We start from the raw sequence: 24,213 nt of genomic DNA, 5'->3' as shown, positions 1-24,213 counted from the left end.
TGCAGAGTATGCATGGGGAACCTGTAGCTGCAAAATGGAAAATTCACCTTTGGAGTTATCCCATTACACAATTCAGTTTATTTACAGTTCATTAAGAGCAGTTTGTTACACATGTATATCTATTAAAATAAGAACCTCCAACCTAGTCATTTCAAGTATTTTTATTCTGTATCAGAATAAGTTCAGTAAGGAATTAAATTTTCAGTATTATTAAATTTTTAATTTTCCTTTAAATTATTATACTGAGCTATGGTTTAACAAGTCAGTTTAGTGATTTCTTCAATAAAATGAAAGGCATAACTGAAAAAATATTGTGTTCCAAAGAAGGAGCAAAAGAAGTTTCCACGAAAATCCCAAATCATCCTTTTCAAACAAAAATACTGAGCTAAGATGTATGAATTATTCAATACATTTCCAGAATAATAGCCAGAAGAGGTTCAAATGGCAATGTTTATGCTACTTGTATGATTTTCTATGTCTTTGCAGCTTCATCAATTCATGAGAAACTTTCAGCTTCGTAATCTTTCCAATGACGGCATTTATTTGGATGAAAATGGGGTTCCTGCAGTTGACTTTGATATCATGCACTTGAGAATGTTTCCCCAAAAGTCTTATCCTGCAGTTCTACAGTTGGGACTGTAGAAAGGGAAACCTCCTCTCAAGTCAAGGTGTTCATCAATCAGAGTGCCATCCAATGGCCAATATCATTTAACAAGGTAGCTGAAATAACCTCCAAATAAGGGGAAATAAAAATTCAATAATTCATATAATTTTAAAATAAGGGAACACGATGGATCAATGGCTAAGATGCTGAGCTTGTCAATCAGAAAGATTGGCAGTTTAGCAGTTCAAAACCCTAGTGCCGCATAACAGAGTGAACTCCCATTTCTTGCCCCAGCTTCTACCAATCTAGCAGTTTAAAAGCATGTGAAAACACAAGTAGAAAATAGGGATCACCTTGATGGGAAGGTAACAGTGTTCCGTGTGCCTTCGGGTTTTAGTCATGCTGGCCACATGACCACAGAGATGTCTTCTGATAGTGCTGGCTCTTTGGCTTAGAAATGGAAATGAGCCCTGCCCCCCAGAGTCGGGAACAACTAGCACATATGTGAGGGGAACTATAGATAGATAGATAGATAGATAGATAGATAGATAGATAGATAGATAGATAGATAGATAGATAGATAGATAGATAGATAGATTAGTTAATGGTTGTAGATTAGGCGTGATATCCTGAGTAGTTGGAACTTGCAGGCTACTTGATTGTTTTACAATGTGTGTTCTGAGTCTGGTTTCTATGGCTGGGATACGTTTGAGGGCTGGTTTCCAGATGTCTGGTAAGCGAGAGGTATCATCCCGCTTGTTCATATGAAACATATCCCAGCCATAGAAACCAGACTCAGAACACACATTGTAAAACAATCAAGTAGCCTGCAAGTTCCAACTACTCAGGATATCACGCCTAATCTACAACCATTAACTAATCAGCATACCTCAGCTACATCAACGACCCAAATTGTTACCCCACTGACTCACCAGGAAGTTTCTACACAGCAGGCAATTGCTGAGCCAGCAAACCACACCCAGCCACCAGTATTTATAGAAGGAATGCAGCTCAGGTCTTGCAGTGTTCGCCTGAGAACAAGGACAGAAACACCAGCCTGAAGATGACGAGTGAGACCTCGTCGAAACGTCGCCAGAAATTTCCAAATCCTACATGGGAAGAAACCCGAACATACCAAGACCGTCATACCTGTACCCGTGAAAATCTACGAAAACAAATATATATATATTCTCTCCTTATCTCTTATATCATATATATTCTCTCCCTCCCATCTACTTCTCTTCTTTTTTACTTTCTATTTTTATATATATTACTTAATGTCTATTCTCTTCCATATGTATTGTATATTGGACAAAGAATAAATAAATAAATAAATAAATAAATTTACCTAATGTTAAAATTAGTTTGTCACAAACTGGAACCAGCTACACTATCAGCTACACTACCAATTGCATAGAAGCCCTTACTGTCTACATTATTAAATATGATATTTTGAATTACATGAAAAAAGATGTCGGGTAAAGAATCTGTTTGGAAAAATATTGGTAGTTGTTAAAAGTCATTTTTATATGATGATACAATGTTCAACTAGAGGAGAAGAATGCAGCAACATTTGCAGTGACAAAGCCAGATTTTGGGGGTTTCCTACCAAAACAAAGATAGAGAAGAAAACACAATGTATAGCATTCCCACATGTCAGAACTACTTTTCCAATTTATCCCAGGATCCTTTCCTGAAAAATCAATGGTAGATAGTACCTTTTAGAATGAGAAAGGAAACACAATATGGGAACAGATCAGTAATTGTTATGTCAGTACTCCTTGTTTTCGGAGAGGGGCGGCATACAAGTCTAATAAATTATTATGATTATGATTATGATTATTATTATTATATCTCCATTTCTTTCCTGAACTCCATGGTTCTTTAAACAAATTCTTTGAAATAAACCCCTCTACTGTAACTTATGTGGTACCTTTATTTCCATGTTTGTTTTTTAATATTGAAGACAGTGCCTTCTTCTAGATGTACAAAAAGTTGTTACCCAGGATATGCCAAGCTCATGAGAGAAGGAGCACCTATTTGTTGCTATGACTGTTCTCTGTGTATGGAAGGAACATTCTCAGTGGAAGAAGGTAAGTGGCTCTAGAGACAAAAAGGAAACCAAGAATTTCTAATAGGATTCAAAATGGAGCACTACAGTACTTCATTGTTCAGGAGATACTCAGCTCTCTGTCCCATAGAACATCTTCCTTATTACACATTGTTAATTCATCGTTCATGATTTTCTTTTCTTCATATTCCAACTTAGGCTTTCATGAAGTCTTCTGGGAAAGTATTTTGTAGTAATATCCCCAATATCCTCTCCTACCCCATCACTTTTAAAAATGTTTTTTTTAATATTGTTTTTTAGATATTGGTTCCAGTTGCATTTTTAAAAAATGATTAGTTGCAGAAACATTTACATATAGCAAATGTTTTTTCAGATGCAGCCCATTGCAGCAAGTGTCCAGATGATCAGTATTCCAATGAGAAACGAAATCAGTGTGTTCCTAAAAATACAAGCTTCTTGTCTTATAAAGAAACTTTGGGACTCGTCCTAGCTTCCTTCACCCTTACTTTGTCTCTAATCACTGCTTTTGTTTTGGGAATCTTCACTAAATATAGAGAAACTCCCATAGTTAAAGCCAACAACAGGGACCTTACCTACATTCTTTTGAACTCCCTTCTCATTTCCTTCTTGACCGCTTTTCTATTCATTGGACGCCCCAAGAAAGTGACCTGCCTTCTTCGACAAAGCATCTTCAGTGTTGTTTTCTCAGTTGCTGTCTCTTCACTGCTGGCCAAGACTATCATGGTGGTGGTGGCGTTTCTGGCTACAAAGCCAGGCAGCAAGATGAGGAAATGGCTAGGAAAGACTCTGGCCATCTCTATTCTTGTATCCTGTTCTGGGATTCAGGTGGTCATCTGCATGATATGGCTTGGAATCTCTCCCCCATTCCCAGACGCTGATATGCATTCTCAACCAGGCTTTATCCTGCTGCAATGTAACGAAGGATCAATTGTCATGTTCTACACTGCATTGGGTTACATTGGCCTTCTGACTGCCATTTGCTTCTTGGTGGCTTTCCTAGCACGCAAGCTGCCAGGGACCTTCAATGAAGCCAAGTTGATCACCTTCAGCATGTTGGTTTTCTGTAGTGTTTGGGTCTCCTTTGTGCCCACCTACCTGAGCACTAAAGGAAAATACATGGTGGCTGTGCAGATCTTCTCCATTCTGGCTTCCAGCCTGGGCTTAATGGGCTGCATTTTTATCCCAAAATGCTACATCATCATCCTAAGACCTGACATGAACACCAAGGAACACCTAATAGTGAATTCTAAAAAGGGAACATAATGTCAATAGAATAGAACAGAATAGAATAGTATTCTTTATTGGCCAAGTGTGATTGGACACAAAGCAATTTGTTCTTGGTGCATATGCTCTCAGTGTACATAAAAGAAAATATACATTTATGAAGAATGATGAAGTACAATTATTATTGTTGTTGTTGTTGTTGTCATAGGGGTCAAATAATCAGGAAACAATCAATATTAATAAAAATCTTAAGAATACAAGCAACAAGTTACAGTCCTACAGTCATAAATGGGAGGAGATGGGTGATGAGAAAAAATTAATGGTAGTAGTAGATTTAGTAAATAGTTTGACAGTATAGAAGGAATTATTTGTTTAGTAGTGATAGTGTTCAGAAAAAAAACTGTTCTTGTGTCTAACTATCTTGGTGAGCAGTGCTCTGAAGTGACATTTTGAGGGTAGGAGCTGAAACAGTTTATGTCCAGGATGCGAGGGGTCAATAAATATTTTCACAGCCCTCTTTTTCACTCGTGCAGTATACAGGTACTCGATAGAAGGCAGGTTGGCAGCAATACATTTTTCTGCAGTTCTGATTATCCTCTGAAGTCTGTGTCAGTCTTGTTGGGTTGCAGAATCAAACGAGACAGTTATAGAGGTGCAGATAACAGACTCAATGATTCTTCTGTAGAACTGTATCAGCAACTCTGGGCAGTTTGAGCTTCCTGAGTTGGCGCAGAAAGAACATTTTTTGTGGTGCTTTTTTGATGATGTTTTTGATGTTAGGTGACCATCTTAGGTCTTGAGATATGATAGAACCTAGAAATTTGAAGGTCTTTACTGTTGATACTGTGTTGTCTTGTATTGTGCTAGGTGGTAGGATGGGAGGGTTTCTCCTAAAGTCTACCACCATTTCTAAGGTTTTGAATAAACATAATATCAATAAATAAACATAATGTTAAGACAATAAAAGCAGAGGTGGCCTTGGACTTCCAGATTGCAAGCTCTATCAAACAGCGGCAACATTAACGTGGATAAGGTATTGGGTTAATTTGGATAATACCCGTTTCTTGACATTAGAGGGCCATGATTTATTAACAGACTGGCACTCTTTTTTTATGGAATAAAGAAAAAATTCCAATTACTTTCAAAGGAACCTGGTTAGAGAGACATTTATTGCAACTATACCTGAATACTTTTGATAGAAATAAAATGTTGAAATACAAGGACATTTTAGATAAAAATGGGAAACTTAAAAATAGAGAAGAATTAAGCAACCAAATCTAGAAAGAGATTGCTGGCCATATGCCCAAATACAATCTCATTGTAAGACAGGTGAAAGATAATGTAACTGGAACTGAATGAAATACACTGCTCAAAAAAATAAAGGGAACACTTAAACAACACAATATAATTCCAGGTAAATCAAACTTCTATAAATAATTCTCACATCTGGTTTGTCTAATATACTGTATACTGATTTTTAGCTTTTATTCTCATGGTCTGGGGAATTTTTCTTACACCAGATTTTATAATTATCTGTTACAATACAAAAGAAATGAAGACCTAGTTAAAAGACCCATGATTGCATGGGAACAAAATATAGGACACTTGGCAGATTGGAAACAAATACGGAACAGAAATCTCAAATTATAGAAATTAGTATCACACAAAGATAACTATTATAAAATGTGTTACAGAGAGTATTTGGCTCTAACACGATTGGCAAAGATTTATCCAAATTTAAATCTGATTTATTGGCAAAGCAGAAAAAAATCAAGGCACCTTCTTTCACATGTGGTGGTTATGCCCCGAAACAAAAGGATTTTGGATTAAGATACACAAATGGAAATCACCGCATCACAAATAGAATTTACACCGGAACTCCTCCTCTTAGGAATATTCAGCAAAAATTACACTAAGAGCATCAAGTACTTAATACTGTATTTCATATCACCACGGCAGCTAGGATTACCTCTGCTCGTTTTTGGAAAGACTCAGAACACCACCACCCCGAAAGTACAATTCATGCGCCGAAATGGATAGGCTAACAATAGACTTGCGAGGCTAGAAAGATTCAGAATATTATGAAATCTGGGATAGATGGTATCAATGGATTGAGCATGGAAAAATAAACATGAAAAAAGAGAGCTAAAATAGAAGTATAATATATAAATATGTAAATAGAAATGTACAAGTATTCTAACTTTTGTAACAAAAATAAGATTAAGTATAATGTGGTTAAGTTTATAAAATGTGATGAAACTCAAACGAAACAAATGTAACAATGTAACAATGCAGAATTACTTATTGTACTTATTGTATTACTGTTTTTAAAGAATGGAAAATAAACTCTATTAAGAATAAGGAAATAAATGTAAATAATCATATGAAATATATGACACAGTACTGTTAAAAATGTTTATTGATATGTAAATTGGAAAAATGAAAATTAAAAGAGAAACTCTTCATTGATGAGGGATTCCATTAAAGAACATGCAGTAGATGCCCATATAACCTATACTGTTATTCAGGCCACTTAGCTGCAACATTTCCAGGAATAATCCTGTTTAGGGAGGGAAGCTGAAATGAAAACATGGGCATCTGCAAGGAGTATGAAAAAGTCAAGATGGTGGCCACAACCATGGAATAGGAGTCCCATCTTTTTTAAAAAAAATATGGGTCACATTGAACACACAAATAAAAAGGAATGGATTGTCCATTGTACAGTCACAGCTGTAATATCATGACCTCCTCCACACAAACATGCTCCGAATGGCACTGAAAAAAGAGAGAAAGTGAAGTGGAAATCATAAGCAGGGATAAAAGGCCCCTAGAAAAAAAAGCTCCGGAGAAGGTTAACAGATTTAAAAAATTTCCCTAATTTTTTTTTTTTTTAAAAATGTGATCTTAACAAACAGGTGCACCAGCCATTCATTCCAAACATGGCTTTCTCCCTTCACTGAAGTTTTTGAAAATGTACATTGCAGACATCCCACTGTGACTCCTTATCTGCCTTCAATTTCTTTCATGGATGTTGACAGGTCTCTCCTACTCCCCTAGCCTCAAGCGTTTCTCATGAATTGGGTCTGCCTCCAAAGTGGTATTTTCTGCAAGAGTTAAGAAAGAAAAAAATTAAGCCCAATAACAGGCATGGAAGGACCTGGATTTGAAGATGTTTGCTCCTCAAAAAAGAAACTAGTGTCAAAATTAAGCAGCATCAAACCTGCTAATGCTGGGAGACCAGTAAGAAATCTCATGGTTGCAGACTAAACTACAATGTCAACATCACAGCCAGGAGGAAAGCAATGGCAATCCATTTCTGCAATGTTGGCAATTTCTGGCCTTAACTAGGAGCTGAACTCAACTTAAAGCACAGGTGTTTTATCTCAGTCCTTATTTTCTAGTCCAGTGTTTCCCAACCTTGGCAACTTGAATATATCTGGACTTCAACTCCCAGAATTCCCCAGCCAGCATTTGCTCTTTGCTCACGCCAAGTGAATCCACAAATGTTCAAGGGCTGCCACAAGGCAGTTTTTTAGAGGATTCAAGATTTGTATTTTAATAGGGCTTCCTTCTCCAGAGCAAACTTTAGTATTTTGTGAGATTTGTAATCCCTTATGTAATCATAAAGCCTTCTCTATAAATAACCCTCAAATGAGCAGTGACAGAAAACCTGGGCTATATTTAACTCATAATTCAGTAATTATAAAGCCCTTCATGGCATTGGACCAGAATATCTCCGGGACCGCCTCCTGCCGCACGAATCCCAGCGACCGATTAGGTCCCACAGAGTTGGCCTTATCTGGGTCCCGTCGACTAAACAATGTCATTTGACGGGTCCCAGAGGAAGAGCCTTCTCTGTGGCAGCCCCGACTCTCTGGAATCAGCTCCCCCTGGAGATTAGAACTGCCTCCACCCTCCTTGCCTTTCGTAAACTCCTTAAAACCCACCTCTGCCATCAGGCATGGGGGAATTGAGACATCTCCCCCGGGCCTATACAATTTATGTATGGTATGTTTGTGTGTATGTCTGGTTTAATAACGGGGGTTTTAAATGTTTTTTAAATTATTAGATTTGTCATGAATTGTTTTATTGTTGTTGTGAGCCGCCCCGAGTCTACGGAGAGGGGCGGCATATAAATCTAATAATAATAATAATAATAATAATAATTATTATTATTATTATTATACATGATAATAACTGAATATATACTTTTTCTTTTTATAGATTAATAGGAGTATCACAAATTTTATAGATGCATAATCTTAGGTAATATTTTATTCATATTATTATTCATATTATTATTCATATTATTATTATTATTATTATTATTATTATTATTATTATTATTATTATTATTATTATTCTTATTATGCACTGATACCTGTTGTATTCTTTTCCCTCCTGGGAAATCCTTTCTTTAAAACTTTACTATCCAAAAAATTGGATTCAGTTTTTTCCCTCACTCTCCACTGACATCTTTTTATTATTATTATTATTATTTATTAAATTTGTATGCCGCCCCTCTCCGTAGACTATTTTTGCCAAACCTTATCCTCTTCTTGAGGGAGGGAAAAGAACATTTTAAAGCTTTAGTGGCATTCAGCCCCTTCATTTATCCAGCATCACTGGAGCTTTCAAGAAAAGACTGGCCAGCCGCTTGTCAGAAATGGTATAGGGCAGGAGTGTCAAACTCACATCGTCATGGTCCAAGGTCCCTTAGCTCTATTATTCTTTTATTGATTTATTTTTTAAAAATCCATAATGCTACTTTCTAAAAGTTGTGTTAAAATAGTCTCAACTGCCTTCAGGAAATATGGCCATTACCACCTTGTTGTCCATCTGATGCCTACAAACCCCAGATATTTACCATTTTGTTTTTAAAAATCCATAATGCTACTTTCTAAAAGTTGTGTTAAAATAGTCTCAACTGCCTTCAGGAAATATGGCCATTACCACCTTGTTGTCCATCTGATGCCTACAAACCCCAGATATTTACCATTTTGTTTCTTCAGCTGATATCCGGATGTCAGAATTTCTTGGAAAGGGAGAAGAAAGAAATGTATTTATTAGGTTTGTGTCCTAGTGTAATACAGTATATACTGCCCTTGCTGCTGCTGCTGTTGTTGTTGCTCTTGTTGTTTGCCTTAAAATTACCCCTCACAATAAGTTGGGCAGATAGTGAAAAAGCAACATTGACCCCAGACATTCTATAGACCTGTTTTGGATCCAAGATTTTCACTATCTCACGCTGACTACACCAGTGTGACACTAAAAGGAGTTTCCCACTCCATACATGTAAGCTGCATTCACTACTAATCCTATAAGATAACACACACACACACACACGCCCCATAGCTTAAAGTGCTCCTGTAACAAAACAGTCACAAAACGCTGAATTGATCTTGAATGGCAATATAGTGAAGAATCAGACAGGGATTGTTTATATTCACTTATTGTTTATATTCACTGATCATCATATCTCAAAGATAATATAACTGCCATTTTGACCTAATAAGACATCATATGTCACGCAGAAAAACTATCAAATCTTTTGAATAAAAACCATTTGCTACGCAGTAATACACAAAGGGGTAGACATTGTGTAATGTTGAGTCAAAGGTGCCTAAGGTACATTCTTTGGGACCGCTTCCTGTCACAAACCTCCCAACAGCTGATAAGAGCTCAGAGAATTGGCCTTCTTTGGGTCCCGTCAGCCAAACAATGCCTGCGGGCGGGCCCGCAGGGAAGAGCCTCCTCTGTGGGGACACCGACTCTATGGAACCAACTGCCTCCAGAGATTCGACCCCTTCCCACCTTACCATACTGCTATTCCAGCAGGCCTGAAACTGTTGAGTGAATGGAATCCTAGATTTTGTTAGGAATGTGAGTGAGAGTACTGTATGTATGCTGCCTGGGTTTTATAAATGTTTTTATACTGTTTTTATGTATTTTTTATTCATTGGAAGCTGCCCAGAGTCATTCGAGAGTTGAATGGCATACAAGAACAACAAACAAACAAACAAACAAACAAATTCTGGGTTTTTTATCAGGGTAGCTCAGTAAGCAGCTAATATACTGAAAGACCAATTTATACTATAGTTTGCATGCTTAATAAATTTTATCATCATTGCGATTTGGTTGCTTTAAGTAAGGCGTGTTTTAGTCAGGAAGCAGAACTTTTTTCCAATGAAGGAGAATATTTGTAACCCAGGGTTGAAATGAGAGTTCCTTGGTGCTTTGGTTGTTTTCTTGCAGACATTACATCTCCCAACTAGGTAACATTATCACTGCCACCAGAATAACTTACTTTCTCCTTCCACAACAAATACAAGTTTCCCTCCAATCAAAGGGACAAAAAAGTAAATGAAGGATTCAGAATGGGATCAGTGGAAGAAGCTCTGTGCTCTTTCCTCTCTGCTTCAATCAACACTGGCTTCTCTCCTTCCCATAGAAAGTCTCATCCCCAAACAAAAGCAAATGGGCTGTTTTGAGATTATTCTTAATGAGGAAAGATATGAATTGGACAATAGCCTAGGGCAGTGATGGCGAAACTGTGGCACACGTGTCATAGGTAGCACAAAAAGCCATATCTGAGGGCACGTGAGGAGTTGCCCTATATAAGCTCCAGTGTACTTCTGAGGGCTGGTCAGCAGATTTTTGGCTTTTTCGGGTGTTTTCATTCTCCTCAAGCTTCAGAAAAGCCTCCTGAACCCTGAAGGTGAAAAAAACAGTCCATCGGGCCAACCAGAAGTTTACCATGACGACCAGGTCATAAAGGGGCCCCAGACAGTAACCAGTAACTTCACTTCTGTCCTTTGCTAAGAGGATGCTACCTAGCTCTCTCTCTCACACGCTTTTGTGAGGACCAATCTGATTGGTTTCCCAAATTTTTAAGGATTACCATGTTGTGAGGCAGGAAGTTCCACCAGCCAATTTAGCAGCCCAGAAATTTGATCTGGAGACCAATTCTCCTTCTTGTGAAGAGGGTTGGACTAGATGGCCTGAGGTCCCCTCCATCTCTATCATTCTGTATCAGTCTCCTGCTTGAGCTGGGGGTCAGACTAGGTGGCCTCTGAGGTCACCTTATCTCTATCATTCTGTTTCAATCTCCTGCTTGAGCTGGGGGTCAGACTAGATGGCCTCTGAGGTCCCTTCCATCTCTTTCATTCTGTTTCAATCTCCTGCTTGAGCTGGAGGTCAGACTAGATGGCCTCTGAAATCCCTTCCATCTCTATGATTCTGTAACAGTCTCCTGAATGAGAAGGGTGTCAGACTAGAACTGATGTGTGTGTGTATGAAAGAGCTCCCAAAGCCCCCTCCCTCATTTTTGGGGACCCTCAAGATGAACTGGTGTGTGTGTGTGTGTGTGTGTATGAAAGAGCGAACTGTCCCATTCTTTCCTTCCCAAAGTAGCATTTTGTTAGGACCTTTCTGATTGGATGGTGGCGAAGTGTCCCATGTGGCCAAAAGGCTGTGGCTGAATGTGGATTTTTGTGATGAAAGGGCTGGGACAAATAGCTAGCGGCCTTTTTGCAAGGGAGAGAATGCAGCGGCCGATCAGCTGCAATGGAAGAAAGAGCTTCATCCAACTGGCGGAGGCAAAAAATCCTAAACCCCTATGGAAGTCCAGAGGCTTCAGTGTGGCCTGTGTGCATGCGTTGCAGGGGAGGTTATGCGCATGCACAGGAAGAAGATTGGGGCTTGTGCGCATGTGTGGGAAGGGCATTGCATTATGGGCGTGGCCATGCTCATGCACGCTATCACGCATGCTCTCTTTTGGCACGTGAGCCAGAAAAGGTTCACCATCACTGGCCTAGGGAGTAAGTACAGTCCATTTTGTAAACTATTATTGACTTTCTAATTGTGGCATCCAGTTAAAGTAGGACAAAATCCTTCCATTACCCTTAAGTTGTTTCACAGCATCAGGCAGAAAAGCATTGAAGTCCTGCAATCCCCAGATTTCATGTTTAATCTCTGGTGGAAAGCCCATCGGATTCTCAAATTTCTTCTTCTTCTTATACCTGCAGAGAAACAGACAGCAATCAATTGTCCTTCCAGCCTATAATTATCAGAAGCTTTCTTAAAAAGTGAAGAACTAGAGTTTTCCCAAAAACATGACCATCTTATTTTCTTTTGGGCCCCAAAATAAGCTCCAGCTCATTTTTTTTATTTTTTTTATATATTTTATATTTTTATTTTGATTGATTGATTGCATTTATATGCCGCTCACTCCAAAACGGGCTCATTTGGGGGGAATGTCTTAACCCCTTACCTTAGGACCACTGCAGCCAGGACTCCCATGTCCCTATATCTCTCGTGCCACTGCCTGACTTCTGTGGCTGCTCACGGCCAGATGCTGTGCAGCTTGTGCCAGTGCTGCTGCTTGTGGCAGGTTGTATGATATACTGTTTCACATGCGAGTGGCAGCACCCGTGCAATACGCCATGTGGCATTCAGCCCCAAGTGGCCACAGAATACATCAGGCAGCAGGGCAACAGGTGTCAGGGCATGGGAGGCCCAGTTGTAGCTGCATATGGGGCAGCTCCAGCTTCCAACCCCTGCTCTAGCTTGATTTTTATGCATAGCACCTCGCCCTACCTTGTACAACCAGGTGGCGGGCGGGACTTATTTGGGGGTGGGGGTAGGAGTAGACTTATATTAGGCAAAGGTGTGAAAATCAGGGTAGGGCTTGCTTTTGGGATACATTACATTTTCAAGGAAACACAGTAGAAGACAGACCTCGGTTTAGTATGTCTGATCCAGAATTTCTCCAGAGAGATAGAAATGTGTTTCTCTCTCTCTCTATTTCCTTGTTGCATAGAAGAAATGAAGCAAGAAAAGGAGCCACAACTGGGAAAGCCATACTGCGTTAAATATTTCCAAATCCAGATATTGTAATCCTAAATTTTGGTGAATGTTCACAAGCACATATGGGCCTCTTACAAGACCTGATAAACCAGGATCAGTCAACCTGACTTTTTTCCGTACATTTCTACAAATGTTAATTGAGCACTTCATGTAATCATGAACATTTAATTAATTAATTTATTTATTCAATTTTTATGCCGCCCTTCTCCTTAGACTCAGGGCAGTTTACAACATGTTAGCAATAGCACTTTTGAACAGAGCCAGTGTATTGCCCCCACAGTCTGGGTCCTCATTTTACCCACCTTGGAAGGATGGAAGGCTGAGTCAACCTTGAGCCGGTGATGAGATTTGAACCGCTGACCTTCAGATCTACAGTCAGCTTCAGTGGCCTGCAGTACAGCACTCTACCTGCTGCGCCACCCCAGCTCTATGCACTATTCAGTCTATAGGTTCAATTAATCCTTCCTTGTTATGGCTATAAAATATGTCCTGCACAAAGCTATAGATAGTGGGTTGCTAACAGTACACTAAAGGGTCGTGCACCAGTAGCGATAGCTGTGCATGCAGCTTCAATTATCGTGCGTGCGTGCACATCCCAATATGTTTTTACTTCTCCACATGCACAGGAAGCAAAATCTCATGAGGGGACACATGCAAGCATGGGATTTTTTGCGCAGAAGCAAAAAAATCACTGAAATTACACATACACACCCATGTCCCTTTGCGAAATTTTGCTTCCTGCGCATGCACAGAAGCAAAAACACACTGGGACGTGCTCGCACGTTAACCCAAGCTGCATGTGCAGCACACCTGTAAAGATGATAATAGGAATCCACCCCTAATAGTGGTTTATATCAAAGCTTCTAATCCAACTCTGATTCATACTTCTCTTTGAAAATAACATATCCTCTGTTTCAGCCAAACCATTTAACTTCAAATCATTTTCACCCCAATTTCTAAGGTAAGCAAATTGGTTACACTTTCTTATACTCCCATCTAGATGAATTACTATATTAAAATGTCATTTTTGTATATCAGAGAACCTGGCAGCTTTCAATATGTATCCATGTATCCATCTATGTATCCATCCATTCATCCACATACAAAATAATTATTGACCTGGCCATTTCAAGGAGAGATCAACTTACTGTTCCAAGATGCTTTGGACATCCTAAAATTAAAAAAAAAGAATGAACACTCATTACTCGCTTGTTCTGTCTGGGTGCCCCCAGACTTCAACACCAACTGGAAAAAGCAGCCAGACACGCTGGTAAAAGCAAAAGCACTTTATAGTTTGAAAAATAAACACAGAGAAAAACCTGTTCTTCCCAACAGGCAGGCTATGAGGCTTCACAGCAAAGTCCTGATGGCCAGACAATACAACAGACTTCTTGCTGGCACACACACCACTGTAGAGAATAAGCCCCCACGCCTTTTTCCCCAAGGTTTCAGCCTTCAAGGCCACAAGCCAGAATCAGAGACGCCAAAGATCACAGCCAGGTCCCAGGACTCCCAAAGATAATACTCCACAATACAGGAAGGGTGGGTCTGCCTTTTCAGCCTTTCTGGGGAGAACCACACCCAAACCCAGCTGTTACCTATTTAGGACTGGAAGTACCTGGCTAATTGTCCCCTTCGTTGTGCTGCTCTTCTCTGCCTGTGATCGATGATGGCTTGAGCATTTTCATCCTTAGGACTCCAGGCTGCTTGCTGGGGAGAGCTCCACCCCGGGAGATTCTGGCTGTTCTCCCTCTCCCTCGGCCTGATATTCCTCCTCCCCTTCTGCCTGGGCCTCCTCCTCCTCCTCCTGTTCCTCATCCTCCCCCTCTGAGCAGGGAGCCGGCAGAGGTTCAGCCATTCCCTGAGGAGCCTCAGACGGAATCACAACACTCGCTTGTCCAAAATCCTTCTTAAAAGCAGGGCTAATAACTAAAAAGCCTTCTAACTGTTGCTATGCAAGAGCAACCAATATTTCTCACTACAAAGACTTCTAGGAACTGTAGTTCAGCAATATATTGTATTTAGCAATGTCCAGATTCAATATCAAAGATTCTAAAGGCATCCTTTAAAATTTCAGTAATACGCTGAAACTCTCCACCCATAAAGACTAGGAAAACTCACTGACCATCTTAGATAAACCAGATTTTGAAAGGCAATATTCAAACTTTTAAAAAGTAAAATAAAATGTTCTTGGGGAAAAAATAGGTTAAACATGTTCTGCAAATTGGGTTACACTGACTGGGAACTAGAGAACGAACTCACTGAGTCAGTCCTGTACCTACAGACTAACATTGTAAATCACACTGAAGCCTGAATGAGTAAGAAAGTACCATATTTTTTTAGAATATAACACGCAGCTTTTTCCTCCCAAAAGAGACTGGAAGTTTAGATGGGTCTTATGGTCCAAATGTAGCTTTTTTGAAGCTGTTTTTCCAGCCCTAATGAGGTGCTAGTGATCTTCCCTGCTTGCAGGCTTGTTTTCATTACTACTCCAAAGTTTTTTCCAGCCCTAAGTCTTCGCAGGCTTGTTTTCATTGCTATCCCCTCCAAAAAAGGTTTTTCCCCCCCAGCCCTAACCAGGGGGTATAATGATGTGCTGAAGCTGACCAGACTAAGGATGCTAGCAAGCTAAATACCTTGGTAGGCAGATTTCCCCCCCCTATTTTCCTCCCAAAAAACTAAGGTGTGTCCTATACTCTGAAAAATACGGTAATACCGGTAGTTCTTGACTTTGATTCATTGAGTGACGATTAAAAGTTACAACAGCATTGGAGAAAGGGACTTATATGATTATTTTTCACACTCATTTGGCAACTGGCATGTATTTATGATGGTTGCAGTGTCCTGGGGTCATGTGATCAATCACCTTTTGCAATGTTCTTAGCAACAAAGTCAATAGGGAAGCCAGATTCATTTAATAGCCATGTTATTAACTTAACTGCAATGATTCACTTATTTATTTATTTATTTATTATTTAGATTTGTATGCCTTAACACTTAACAATTTAGGGTCATAAAAGAGGGCAAAATTCACTTAACTCTTGCTTCAAAAGAAATTTCGAGCTCAGTTGTGGTCGTAAGCCAAGGACTATGTATATGAAGGTGAATCCAATTTTTTAAAATATACCCAAACAATTTAATGTTAGGTATGTCTGTAAATTTATTCTGTGGATTAAATATAGAACTAAGAATGATTCCTAGGTGTAGAAAGAACATCTGGTTATATTATCATTTCGTTTTGTAGCACATTCCCCGAACATGCAAATTGATTGTGTAGGTTTTCATAGAGCCATGATGGCGAACCTATGGCACATGTGCCACAGTGGCACGCATAGACATATTGGAGGGCACACCAGGCATTGCCCTATGTTAGCTCCAGCATGCATACGTGGGGAAGGTTGTTCCCTGAAGCCCCAGAGTGCAAAAAAACGCCCAATGGGCAAACTGGAAGTGCTGTTTTTTTCACCGTCCCAGGCTTCAGTAAGGCCTGTATGCGCAGGGATGGGGAGATTGTGTGCATGTGCAGGAGCAGCATGGGGGTGCGCATATATGGGGGATGGAATGGGTGTGAGCTAGCGCACACACACACACACACTTTGGGCACATAAACCAAAAAGGGTTTGCCATCACTGTCATAAAGTCTTCTGTTTCAGATATGTTCATCAATACTTCTTTGGAAGAATGAATCAAGCCATTGGCCTATCTAGTTCATCAATTTAACACTGGAAGTAACTGTCCAGATGTTTAATCTTATCTGCAGATGCCAAAGACTGGACTTAGGTCTATCGTGAGTAAGACTCTACCTAAAGTGAAGACGTTAGCTGAAACACAAGGAAACATGCTAAACATGGTGCCTGAAGGTATCAAGTGACCATAGATCCCTTTGTTGGTATCTACCAAGCTTCCTGCTTCATATCCTGCCTTTCTTATGCACTCATCGCATTTGGGCTACCATTTTGTAAAAGTACACACAACAAATTCTCAAAATACTAAGTGTGCTTACAAAGATGGAAGAATGAATGAGCCCACTTACCCGAAATTCCTCTTTGTTTAAGCAGGGTCCTTCGTTTGTCTATGGAGATTCTCAATCATCCAGGTCATGATTGTCCCATGACAATTTTTTCAAGATGCAACTGGATTTTGTTTTTTCTTGAAATTCAGAGCTGGAGAAACTTCTTGGATGAGAAGCAAAATGTTTTCAAAGAAAAACCAGAAAGTCCAGTTGCATCTTGAAAAAAAAGCACCTTTGGGACAGGGTCCTTTCATTGTTGACATATTCTATCATGAAAGCCACTTCCCCAAGCTCAATAACAATGGTAACAACATTAACTAGCATCTCTTTCACTCCACAATCAGGGATAAAAAAATGAGAGCACCCTCTACTACTGTCCTAAATTTTCTTACCTCTAGTAATTCCAAATTTGGCTGATCACATTTCTCAACCATGTCCCGGATGATGTAATCAAGAACAAACAGCTCCTGGGAAATTACTGCCATCTGGTCATTTGTTTTCAATGTGATCTCTGTTGTTACCTCTTCAACCTTAGCAAGCCAAAAGGTGCTTTCTTCCAATACAAGTTCACGCAGATGTTCAAACCCATCCATCACTTTCTTTTTCTCTGCTTCTGCTAGTTGCTGCAATTTAAAAAAAAGATTGGGTGGGGGGAGACCTTTTTTATTAATTATTAAGAAACATGGATGTCACTTCCAGCAGAACAATCACTGGCTGGGTTCAATCAACGTTCTAACCACGCAGTCCAGTTTGATAACATTCTGCTCCTGGGTTCATCTAACCTGCTGACTTGATGGTCCTGTTCACACAGGATACTGAGGAATCAAAACATTTTATTTTAGCTTCTTTACCTACCATGTTTCAGAATAAAATACGTACCCTTTCCCCCCCCAAAAGAGGCTGAAAATTTGGGTTTGTCTTATACCCCAAATGTAGCTTTTTTGAAGCTTTTTTCCTCTGCCCTGACAAGGTGCTAACTTTTTTTCCTGGCTTGCAGGCTTGTTTTCCCTCCAAAGATTTTTTTTGTTCTAACCAGGGGATAAAATAATGTGCTGAAGCTGATCGGACTACGGACGCTAGCCAGATGAATACCTGGTGGATAGATTTCCCCCCTATTTTCCTCTCAAAAAACTAAGGTGTGTCTTAACTCTGAAAAATACCATATATTAAAGGTAACAGTAGCAGGAACTATTAGCTTGGGAATACTCTGCCTTTAGCACCAAAGACAAGTCTGAAACAGGAAATCACTGATGGTTATATTTAATAGTTAGACGTGGGTTCAATCACTTGTAGTTCTATTCGTTCCAGTCCATATTAATGTGGCAAACATAATCATTATTGTCTCCAAAGCTTGAGAAAGGGGTCAGCCTGACCTCAGTCCGACTAAACAAATGCATAATGGGACCAAGATAAGGGAAGGGGAGTACTGAAGTGTCAGCAGAAAGTTATATATGGGTCCTAAATCTGCTTAAGCAAGGCAATTGCAACAAACAGGATGTCTGGCTTGTCAATGCATGTGATGTATACTGAAATCTGTTAATTTCCTAATTTCCCGTAATTGTATTACCATATATGGGGAAACATGTTATGCTGAGATACTGTATATTTGAATAAGTATATAAGGAAGACTCTGTAATTTGTTCGGGGTTCAGGCCGTTTATTTTGTAGTTTGTGCTTTGAACCTGCGCAATAAACTTTCCTTTGCTGAAAGAGCTGGCTTATGTCTCATCACTTCTACAACAATATAGTGAGAGATAATTGTTCTTTGCTAAAAAGAGTTATAAAAAGGATATTGTGCAGTCCTTGATGCTCTCGGAGCTTGGTTGCTTGCTTGCAGGTGTTTCATTATCCAACTAAGTAACACTAACATTATCTGGCACTGCTGATATTACCTGGGTATAAACTCCTTGCAAGCAAACAACCAACCTCAGAGAGCATCGAGGACTGCACAATATCCTTTTTATAACTGTTTTTAGCGAAGCAAAAATATCTCTCAGCATATCAATCAAACAACTTCAGAGAGCACCAAGAACCCCGTGGTTCGGGGGGTGGACGCATTTCCACTTAGGTTTGCCACCGGTTCACACTGCAATATTTCACTTGCACACAAGCATCCCCTCATGCAATTTCATTCCCGCACATGCTCAGTAGCAGGAGTCAGTCCAAAACACAGCTGAGGAGTTGATCAGCTGTGCTTTGGGTGAAGAAATAAATTAACCTGGAGGCAGGCAGAAGGGCTCTAGAAGAGAAGTCATCCAAACATGGAAAAATTTGCCAAAAATTTCCCCCAAAAAAATGGTGTTCACAGACCAGCACCGACTGAACCAGATCCACGACACCATTGTCATGTTACCAGTGGGTCACATGGTCTGAACCTGGAGGAACCAACCCCTGCCACGGTTCAAAACCCTGTCACATCTTTTGATAGTATTGGAAATATGATACAGTAATACCTCATCTTACGAACTTAATTGGTTCCAGGACGAGGTTCGTAAGGTGAAAAGTTCGTAAGATGAAACAATGTTTCCCATAGGAATCAATGGAAAAGCCAATAATGCGTGCAAGCCGATTAGGAAAATCCAAAACATTAAGGCTTAAAAAAAAAAAAAAGCTGCCGGCAGACGAAGCTGAGGCGAATGGAGTGGGGGGAGGGAAACCCATGGAGATCCAGAGGGGAGAATGGGGCAGGACAGGGTGGGGAAAAATGGGAGGAACCCATGGAGATCCAGAGGGGAGAATGGGGCAGGACAGGGTGGAGAAAAACGGAGGAAACCCATGGAGATCCAGAGGGGAGAATGGGGCAGGACAGGGTGGAGAAAAACGGAGGAAACCCATGGAGATCCAGAGGGGAGAATGGGGCAGGACAGAGTGGAGAAAAACGGGGGAAACCCATGGAGATCCAGAGGGGAGAATGGGGCAGGACAGGGTGGAGAAAAACGGGGGAAACCCATGGAGATCCAGAGGGGAGAATGGGGCAGGACAGGGTGGAGAAAAACGGAGGAAACCCATGGAGATCCAGAGGGGAGAATGGGGCAGGACAGGGTAGAGAAAAACGGAGGAAACCCATGGAGATCCAGAGGGGAGAATGGGGCAGGACAGGGTGGAGAAAAACGGAGGAAACCCATGGAGATCCAGAGGGGAGAATGGGGCAGGACAGGGTGGAGAAAAACGGAGGAAACCCATGGAGATCCAGAGGGGAGAATGGGGCAGGACAGGGTGGGGAAAAAAGGAGGAAACCCATGGAGATCCAGAGGGGAGAATGGGGCAGGACAGAGTGGAGAAAAACGGACGAAACCCATGGAGATCCAGAGGGGAGAATGGGGCAGGACAGAGTGGAGAAAAACGGAGGAAACCCATGGAGATCCAGAGGGGAGAATGGGGCAGGACAGGGTGGGAAAAAATGGGAGGAACTCAAGTCTGGAGGTGGGGCATCCCAGCGGCCGGCGGCAGGTTCGTAAGGTGAAAAAAGTTCGTAAGAAGAGGCAAAAAAATTCCGAACCCTGGGTTCGTATCTTGAAAAGTTCGTATGACGAGGGGTTCGTATCATGAGGTACCACTGTATTATGATTATTCTCAGTAGTAGCAATACCTACAATCAAGTCTTGACTTCGTTTTTCTGTATCTGAGAGATGCTTCATAACCACTTCTTTCTCCTTCTTTAAATTCTCAATACAGTTTAAAAATTGACCCTGAAAGAGAAACAAACAAATGGGAGCAAATATACTGCTCAAAAAAAATAAAGGGAACACTCAAATAACACTCCTAGATCTGAATGAATGAAATATTCTCATTGAATATTTCATTTGTACAACTATTCCATTTGCACAACAGCATGTGACATTGACTATCAATCAGTGTTGCTTCCTAAGTGGATAGTTTGATTTCACAGAAGTTTGATTTACTTGAAGTTATATTCTGTTTTTTAAGTGTTCCCTTTATTTTTTTTCAGCAGTGTACAAGAAATAGCACACAAGCAGGCAGCTGGACGATGAGTTTTAAAGCAGTAGGGACATTTTTCCTAAATGCTATCTTTGTGTTATTCCACATCCAAATTCTATATTCAAGCCCCTAAAGATTCTCAGGTTTCTCCCATCATCTCTGTTAATGGTATTATATGAAACCAACATCTTTTTTCAACTCCCAGGCAAACGCCCCACCTTGTACTCTTCAGCAGCTTGTGCCACAGAGATAACATCATGAGTCTGGTGCTCCTGGGATCCATCACAATGTATGCAAAAGAGGACAAGATCATCTTTGCAGAAAGACAATATTGCCGGTTCATGTCCCTGGCAGGTTTTGCTCTTCCTTGACATCCGCTTTGCCTGATCAGTCAGTTGCATGATTAACTGGACGACGTTAGCCAGTTGCCCATTTAGCTTAAAATTCAACCGAGGAACTGCTACTTTGCATTGAGGGCAAGCGGTCTGGTCAGAAACCTGCTCCCAGTACTTCACAACACAGGCATGGCAGAAGTTGTGCCCACAGTCAAGAGTCACAGGACGTATGAGGTACTCCAAACACAAAAAGCAAGTTATTTCTGACTGCAGCTTCTTCCCAATGTTCCCAGTGGCCATGCTGTACAAAATTCACAATAAAGCAAAGTTGAGCAGAAGGTCTTTGTTTCCACAAAAGCCCCTATGCAGTTTTAGCAAGCACAGCTGCAGCAGGTCCACCAGAAAGTAAGCTGAGTGGGGGGAAAAGAGAGAGAAAATAGCAATGGAGTGGGAGGGACACAGTTCCATCTTCAGTTATTCCATCCCTCCAAAAGGTTCTCAGTATTAATCAGAATAGAGCCGGAAGGGACCTTGGGGTCTTCTAGTCCAACACCTTATACAAAAGGGTCCCCAAACTTGGCAACTTTGACTTGTGGACCTCAACTCCCATGGAGAATTCTGGGAGTTGAAACCCACAAGTCTTAAAGTTGCTAAGTTTGAAGACCTCTGCCCTATACTATTTCAGACAGGCAGTTGTTCAGTATTTTCTTTAAAACCCTCCAGTGATGAAGCACCTACAACTTCTGAAGGCAACCTACTCCATTGGTTCATTATTCAGACTGTTAGGAAATTTCTCCTTAATTCCAGGGAAGAAAAGTGGGGAAGGGGAGAAAAGAATAGGCCTTAGCTTCCTACATACCAAATATCAGAACTAGGGGTGAAATTCAGCAGGTTCTAGAGAACCGGTAGCGGACATTCTGAGTAGTTTGGAGAATTGGCAAATACCACCTCTGGTTGGCCCCAGAGTGGGGTAAGAATGGAGATTTTGCAATAACATTTCCCCAGGAGTGGGGAGGGAATAAAGATTTTGAAGCATCCTTACCCTGGAGCGGGGTGGGAATTGAATTTTCGCAACAACCTTCCCTCAGGAGTTTTTGCAATATCTTTCCCCTGCCATGCCCACAAAACCGGTAGGGAAACAAATTTAATTTCATCCCTGGTTGGAGCCAAGCATATTTTTTAAAAATTATACTATATAGAGTATAAATATATCCCTTAAAAATACAGTATAGTGATTAAGATAAAGAAACCAATATTCGCTTAACAGGGATTTGGGGCAAATTGGTCTCTCAGCCCAACCTATTTTACAGGGTTGTTGTTGTGTAGAATAAAGAATGCACTGAACTCCTGAATGAAAATAGGAGGGAGACAGACAGACAAATGTATCCCACCTATGCTGGCTAGGGAATAATGGGCACTGTAGTCAAACACAGCTGGAGAATACCCAATTGTGGAAGATAGTTGGTGCATAATTCCGTCACACAAATTACTACTTCTTGGTATCCATAGTTGCCATCCTACTAAAGACTTACGCCAAAGACGTTGCTACAACTAGGGCACACACAAGCACCTGCTAGGGAACTCTGTTAAAAACAACCACCACCGAGAGCGCCGCCGCGTTTAGCAGAGCCAAGGGGTTTGTAAATCTTCGATAAAACCATGGAACCACAATTCTCGAAATGACACGCTCACCACTTTCCAACCGCTTCGCCCTCTCTCCCGTAGATTCTGCAAGCGCGCCAGCCGCCTGGTATTTTATAATCCTCTTTTCTTCCAATTGGAAAGAGCTACGCCCTCTTCGCTCCCTTTCTATCCCCCCCCCCACTCTCTTATTAGTTCTTTCGACAATTGCTAATTGGCCAAGATAGGCGGCGCTCCATCCAATGGAATCTTTAGTTCCCTTTCATTCGACCGTTCTGATTGGCCAGCAGCATTTTTAGAACCGGCGTTCCCGTGGGATCCATGCTTTCGCTTTGTAAAAATAGCCATCTGTTTTGAGATAGCGCGGCTAGGATTGTGCAATAAAGGAAGATTGGCGGCTGGCCTCTCTTGGACGTCGATCTCTAAGGGTTTGAAAGAGGCAGGCAGAGTAATTTTTGAGAATGCTTGCAAGCCGCTACGGATCCGAAGACGCGTCTCCAACGTTCCTTTCCCCCCCCTAAAATCGTCCTTCCGAGAGAGAGGGGTCGACATCGCTGTCTTCGCACAATTCTTTTATAAATTAGACAAATCCTAATGCAGTTTACTTTTGTCTCTCCACCAATCCACCCCACATGCTCTAAAGGGGATGGTTTCTGTACGATTCTTTTGCATCATTCTCTAGCCAGAATGTAGAAAATGGGACCCTGTAATCTTATTTAGCGTTTAGAATAGAATTCTTTATTGGCCAGGTGTGATTGGGCACACAGGAATTTGTCTTGGTGCATATGCTCTCAGTGTACATAAAAGAAAATATACATTTGTCAGGAATCATGAGGTACCACACTTAATGATTGTCATGGGGTCAAATAAGCAATGAAGAAACAATCAAAATTACTAAAATCTTAAGGATACAATACAAAGTTACAGTCATAAGTGGGAGGACATGGGTGATAGGAATGATGAGAAAAAAATGTATTAGTAGTGCAGACTTAGTAAATAGTTTGACAGTGGTGAGGGAATTATTTGTTTAGCAGAGTGATGGCATTCAGGGGCGGGGAAACTGTTCTTGTGTCTGGTTGTCTTGGTGTGCAGTGCTCTGTAGCAATGTTTTGAGGGGAGGAGTTGAAACAGTTTATGTCCAGGATGCGATGGGTCGGTAATTATTTTCACAGCCCTCTTTTTGACTCATGCATTATACAGGCCCTCAATGGAAGGCAGGTTGGCAGCAATTGTTTTTTCTACAGTTCTGATTATCCTCTGAAGTCTGTGTCGGTCTTGTTGGGTTGCAGAACCAAACCAGACAGTTATAGAGGTGCAGATGACGGACTCATTGATTACCCTGTAGAACTGTATCAGGAGCTCCTTGGGCAGTTTGAGCTTCCTGAGTTGGCACAGAAAGTCTACCACCATTTCTATGGTTTTGAGTGTGTTCAGTTCTAAATTGTTGCGGTTGCAATATGAGGCTAGTTGTTGAGCCTCCTGTCCTGTGTTTGTATGA

The 24,213-nt window shown here is 40.8% G+C and overlaps 2 protein-coding genes across 6 annotated transcripts; one reads left to right on the top strand and one right to left on the bottom strand.

Annotated features, from left to right (window-relative positions):
* The first annotated feature begins 2,669 nt into the window (after positions 1-2,669).
* Positions 2,670-3,959, top strand: LOC139159312 (vomeronasal type-2 receptor 26-like). Its single transcript, XM_070736634.1, has 2 exons — positions 2,670-2,697; positions 3,385-3,959. Exons 1-2 carry the CDS (start codon positions 2,670-2,672, stop codon positions 3,957-3,959), a joined length of 603 nt encoding a protein of 200 aa, XP_070592735.1.
* A 2,362-nt stretch (positions 3,960-6,321) lies between these two features.
* TRIM31 (tripartite motif containing 31) lies at positions 6,322-22,863 on the bottom strand. 5 transcript variants are annotated; one of them, XM_070737726.1, is made up of 8 exons: positions 22,767-22,863; positions 20,958-21,484; positions 20,394-20,489; positions 17,193-17,423; positions 13,937-13,959; positions 11,823-11,941; positions 8,917-8,955; positions 6,322-7,024 (listed from the first exon to the last, which is right to left on the bottom strand). In XM_070737726.1, the coding sequence occupies exons 2-8, from the start codon at positions 21,372-21,374 to the stop codon at positions 6,966-6,968; spliced, it is 984 nt and encodes a 327-aa protein (XP_070593827.1). In that variant the 5' UTR covers positions 21,375-21,484; positions 22,767-22,863; the 3' UTR covers positions 6,322-6,965. The 5 variants fall into 5 exon arrangements, with proteins under 5 accessions (XP_070593827.1, XP_070593826.1, XP_070593828.1 ...); XM_070737725.1 differs by lacking the exon at positions 22,767-22,863 and adding an exon at positions 22,607-22,743; XM_070737727.1 differs by lacking the exon at positions 22,767-22,863 and adding an exon at positions 22,645-22,728.
* Between the last annotated feature and the right edge of the window lie 1,350 nt (positions 22,864-24,213).

Source organism: Erythrolamprus reginae, chromosome 2 (genome assembly GCF_031021105.1).
Source record: "Erythrolamprus reginae isolate rEryReg1 chromosome 2, rEryReg1.hap1, whole genome shotgun sequence".
NCBI classification, from domain to species: domain Eukaryota; kingdom Metazoa; phylum Chordata; class Lepidosauria; order Squamata; family Dipsadidae; genus Erythrolamprus; species Erythrolamprus reginae.
This window is presented reverse-complemented; position numbering and strand designations above follow the sequence as displayed.

Coding starts and splice junctions, on each gene's coding strand:
- LOC139159312 (XM_070736634.1), top strand. CDS start 2,670: ATGGAAGGAACATTCTCAGTGGAAGAAG. Junction 2,698..3,384: donor AACATTCTCAGTGGAAGAAG/GTAAGTGGCTCT, acceptor TTGTTTTCTCAG/TTGCTGTCTCTTCACTGCTG.
- TRIM31 (XM_070737726.1), bottom strand. CDS start 21,374: ATGGCCACTGGGAACATTGGGAAGAAGCTGCAGTCAGAAATAACTTGC. Junction 20,490..20,957: donor AAGCTGCTGAAGAGTACAAG/GTGGGGCGTTTG, acceptor TTTCTCTTTCAG/GGTCAATTTTTAAACTGTAT. Junction 7,025..8,916: donor TCAGCTGAAGAAACAAAATG/GTAAATATCTGG, acceptor TAACTCTTGCAG/AAAATACCACTTTGGAGGCA.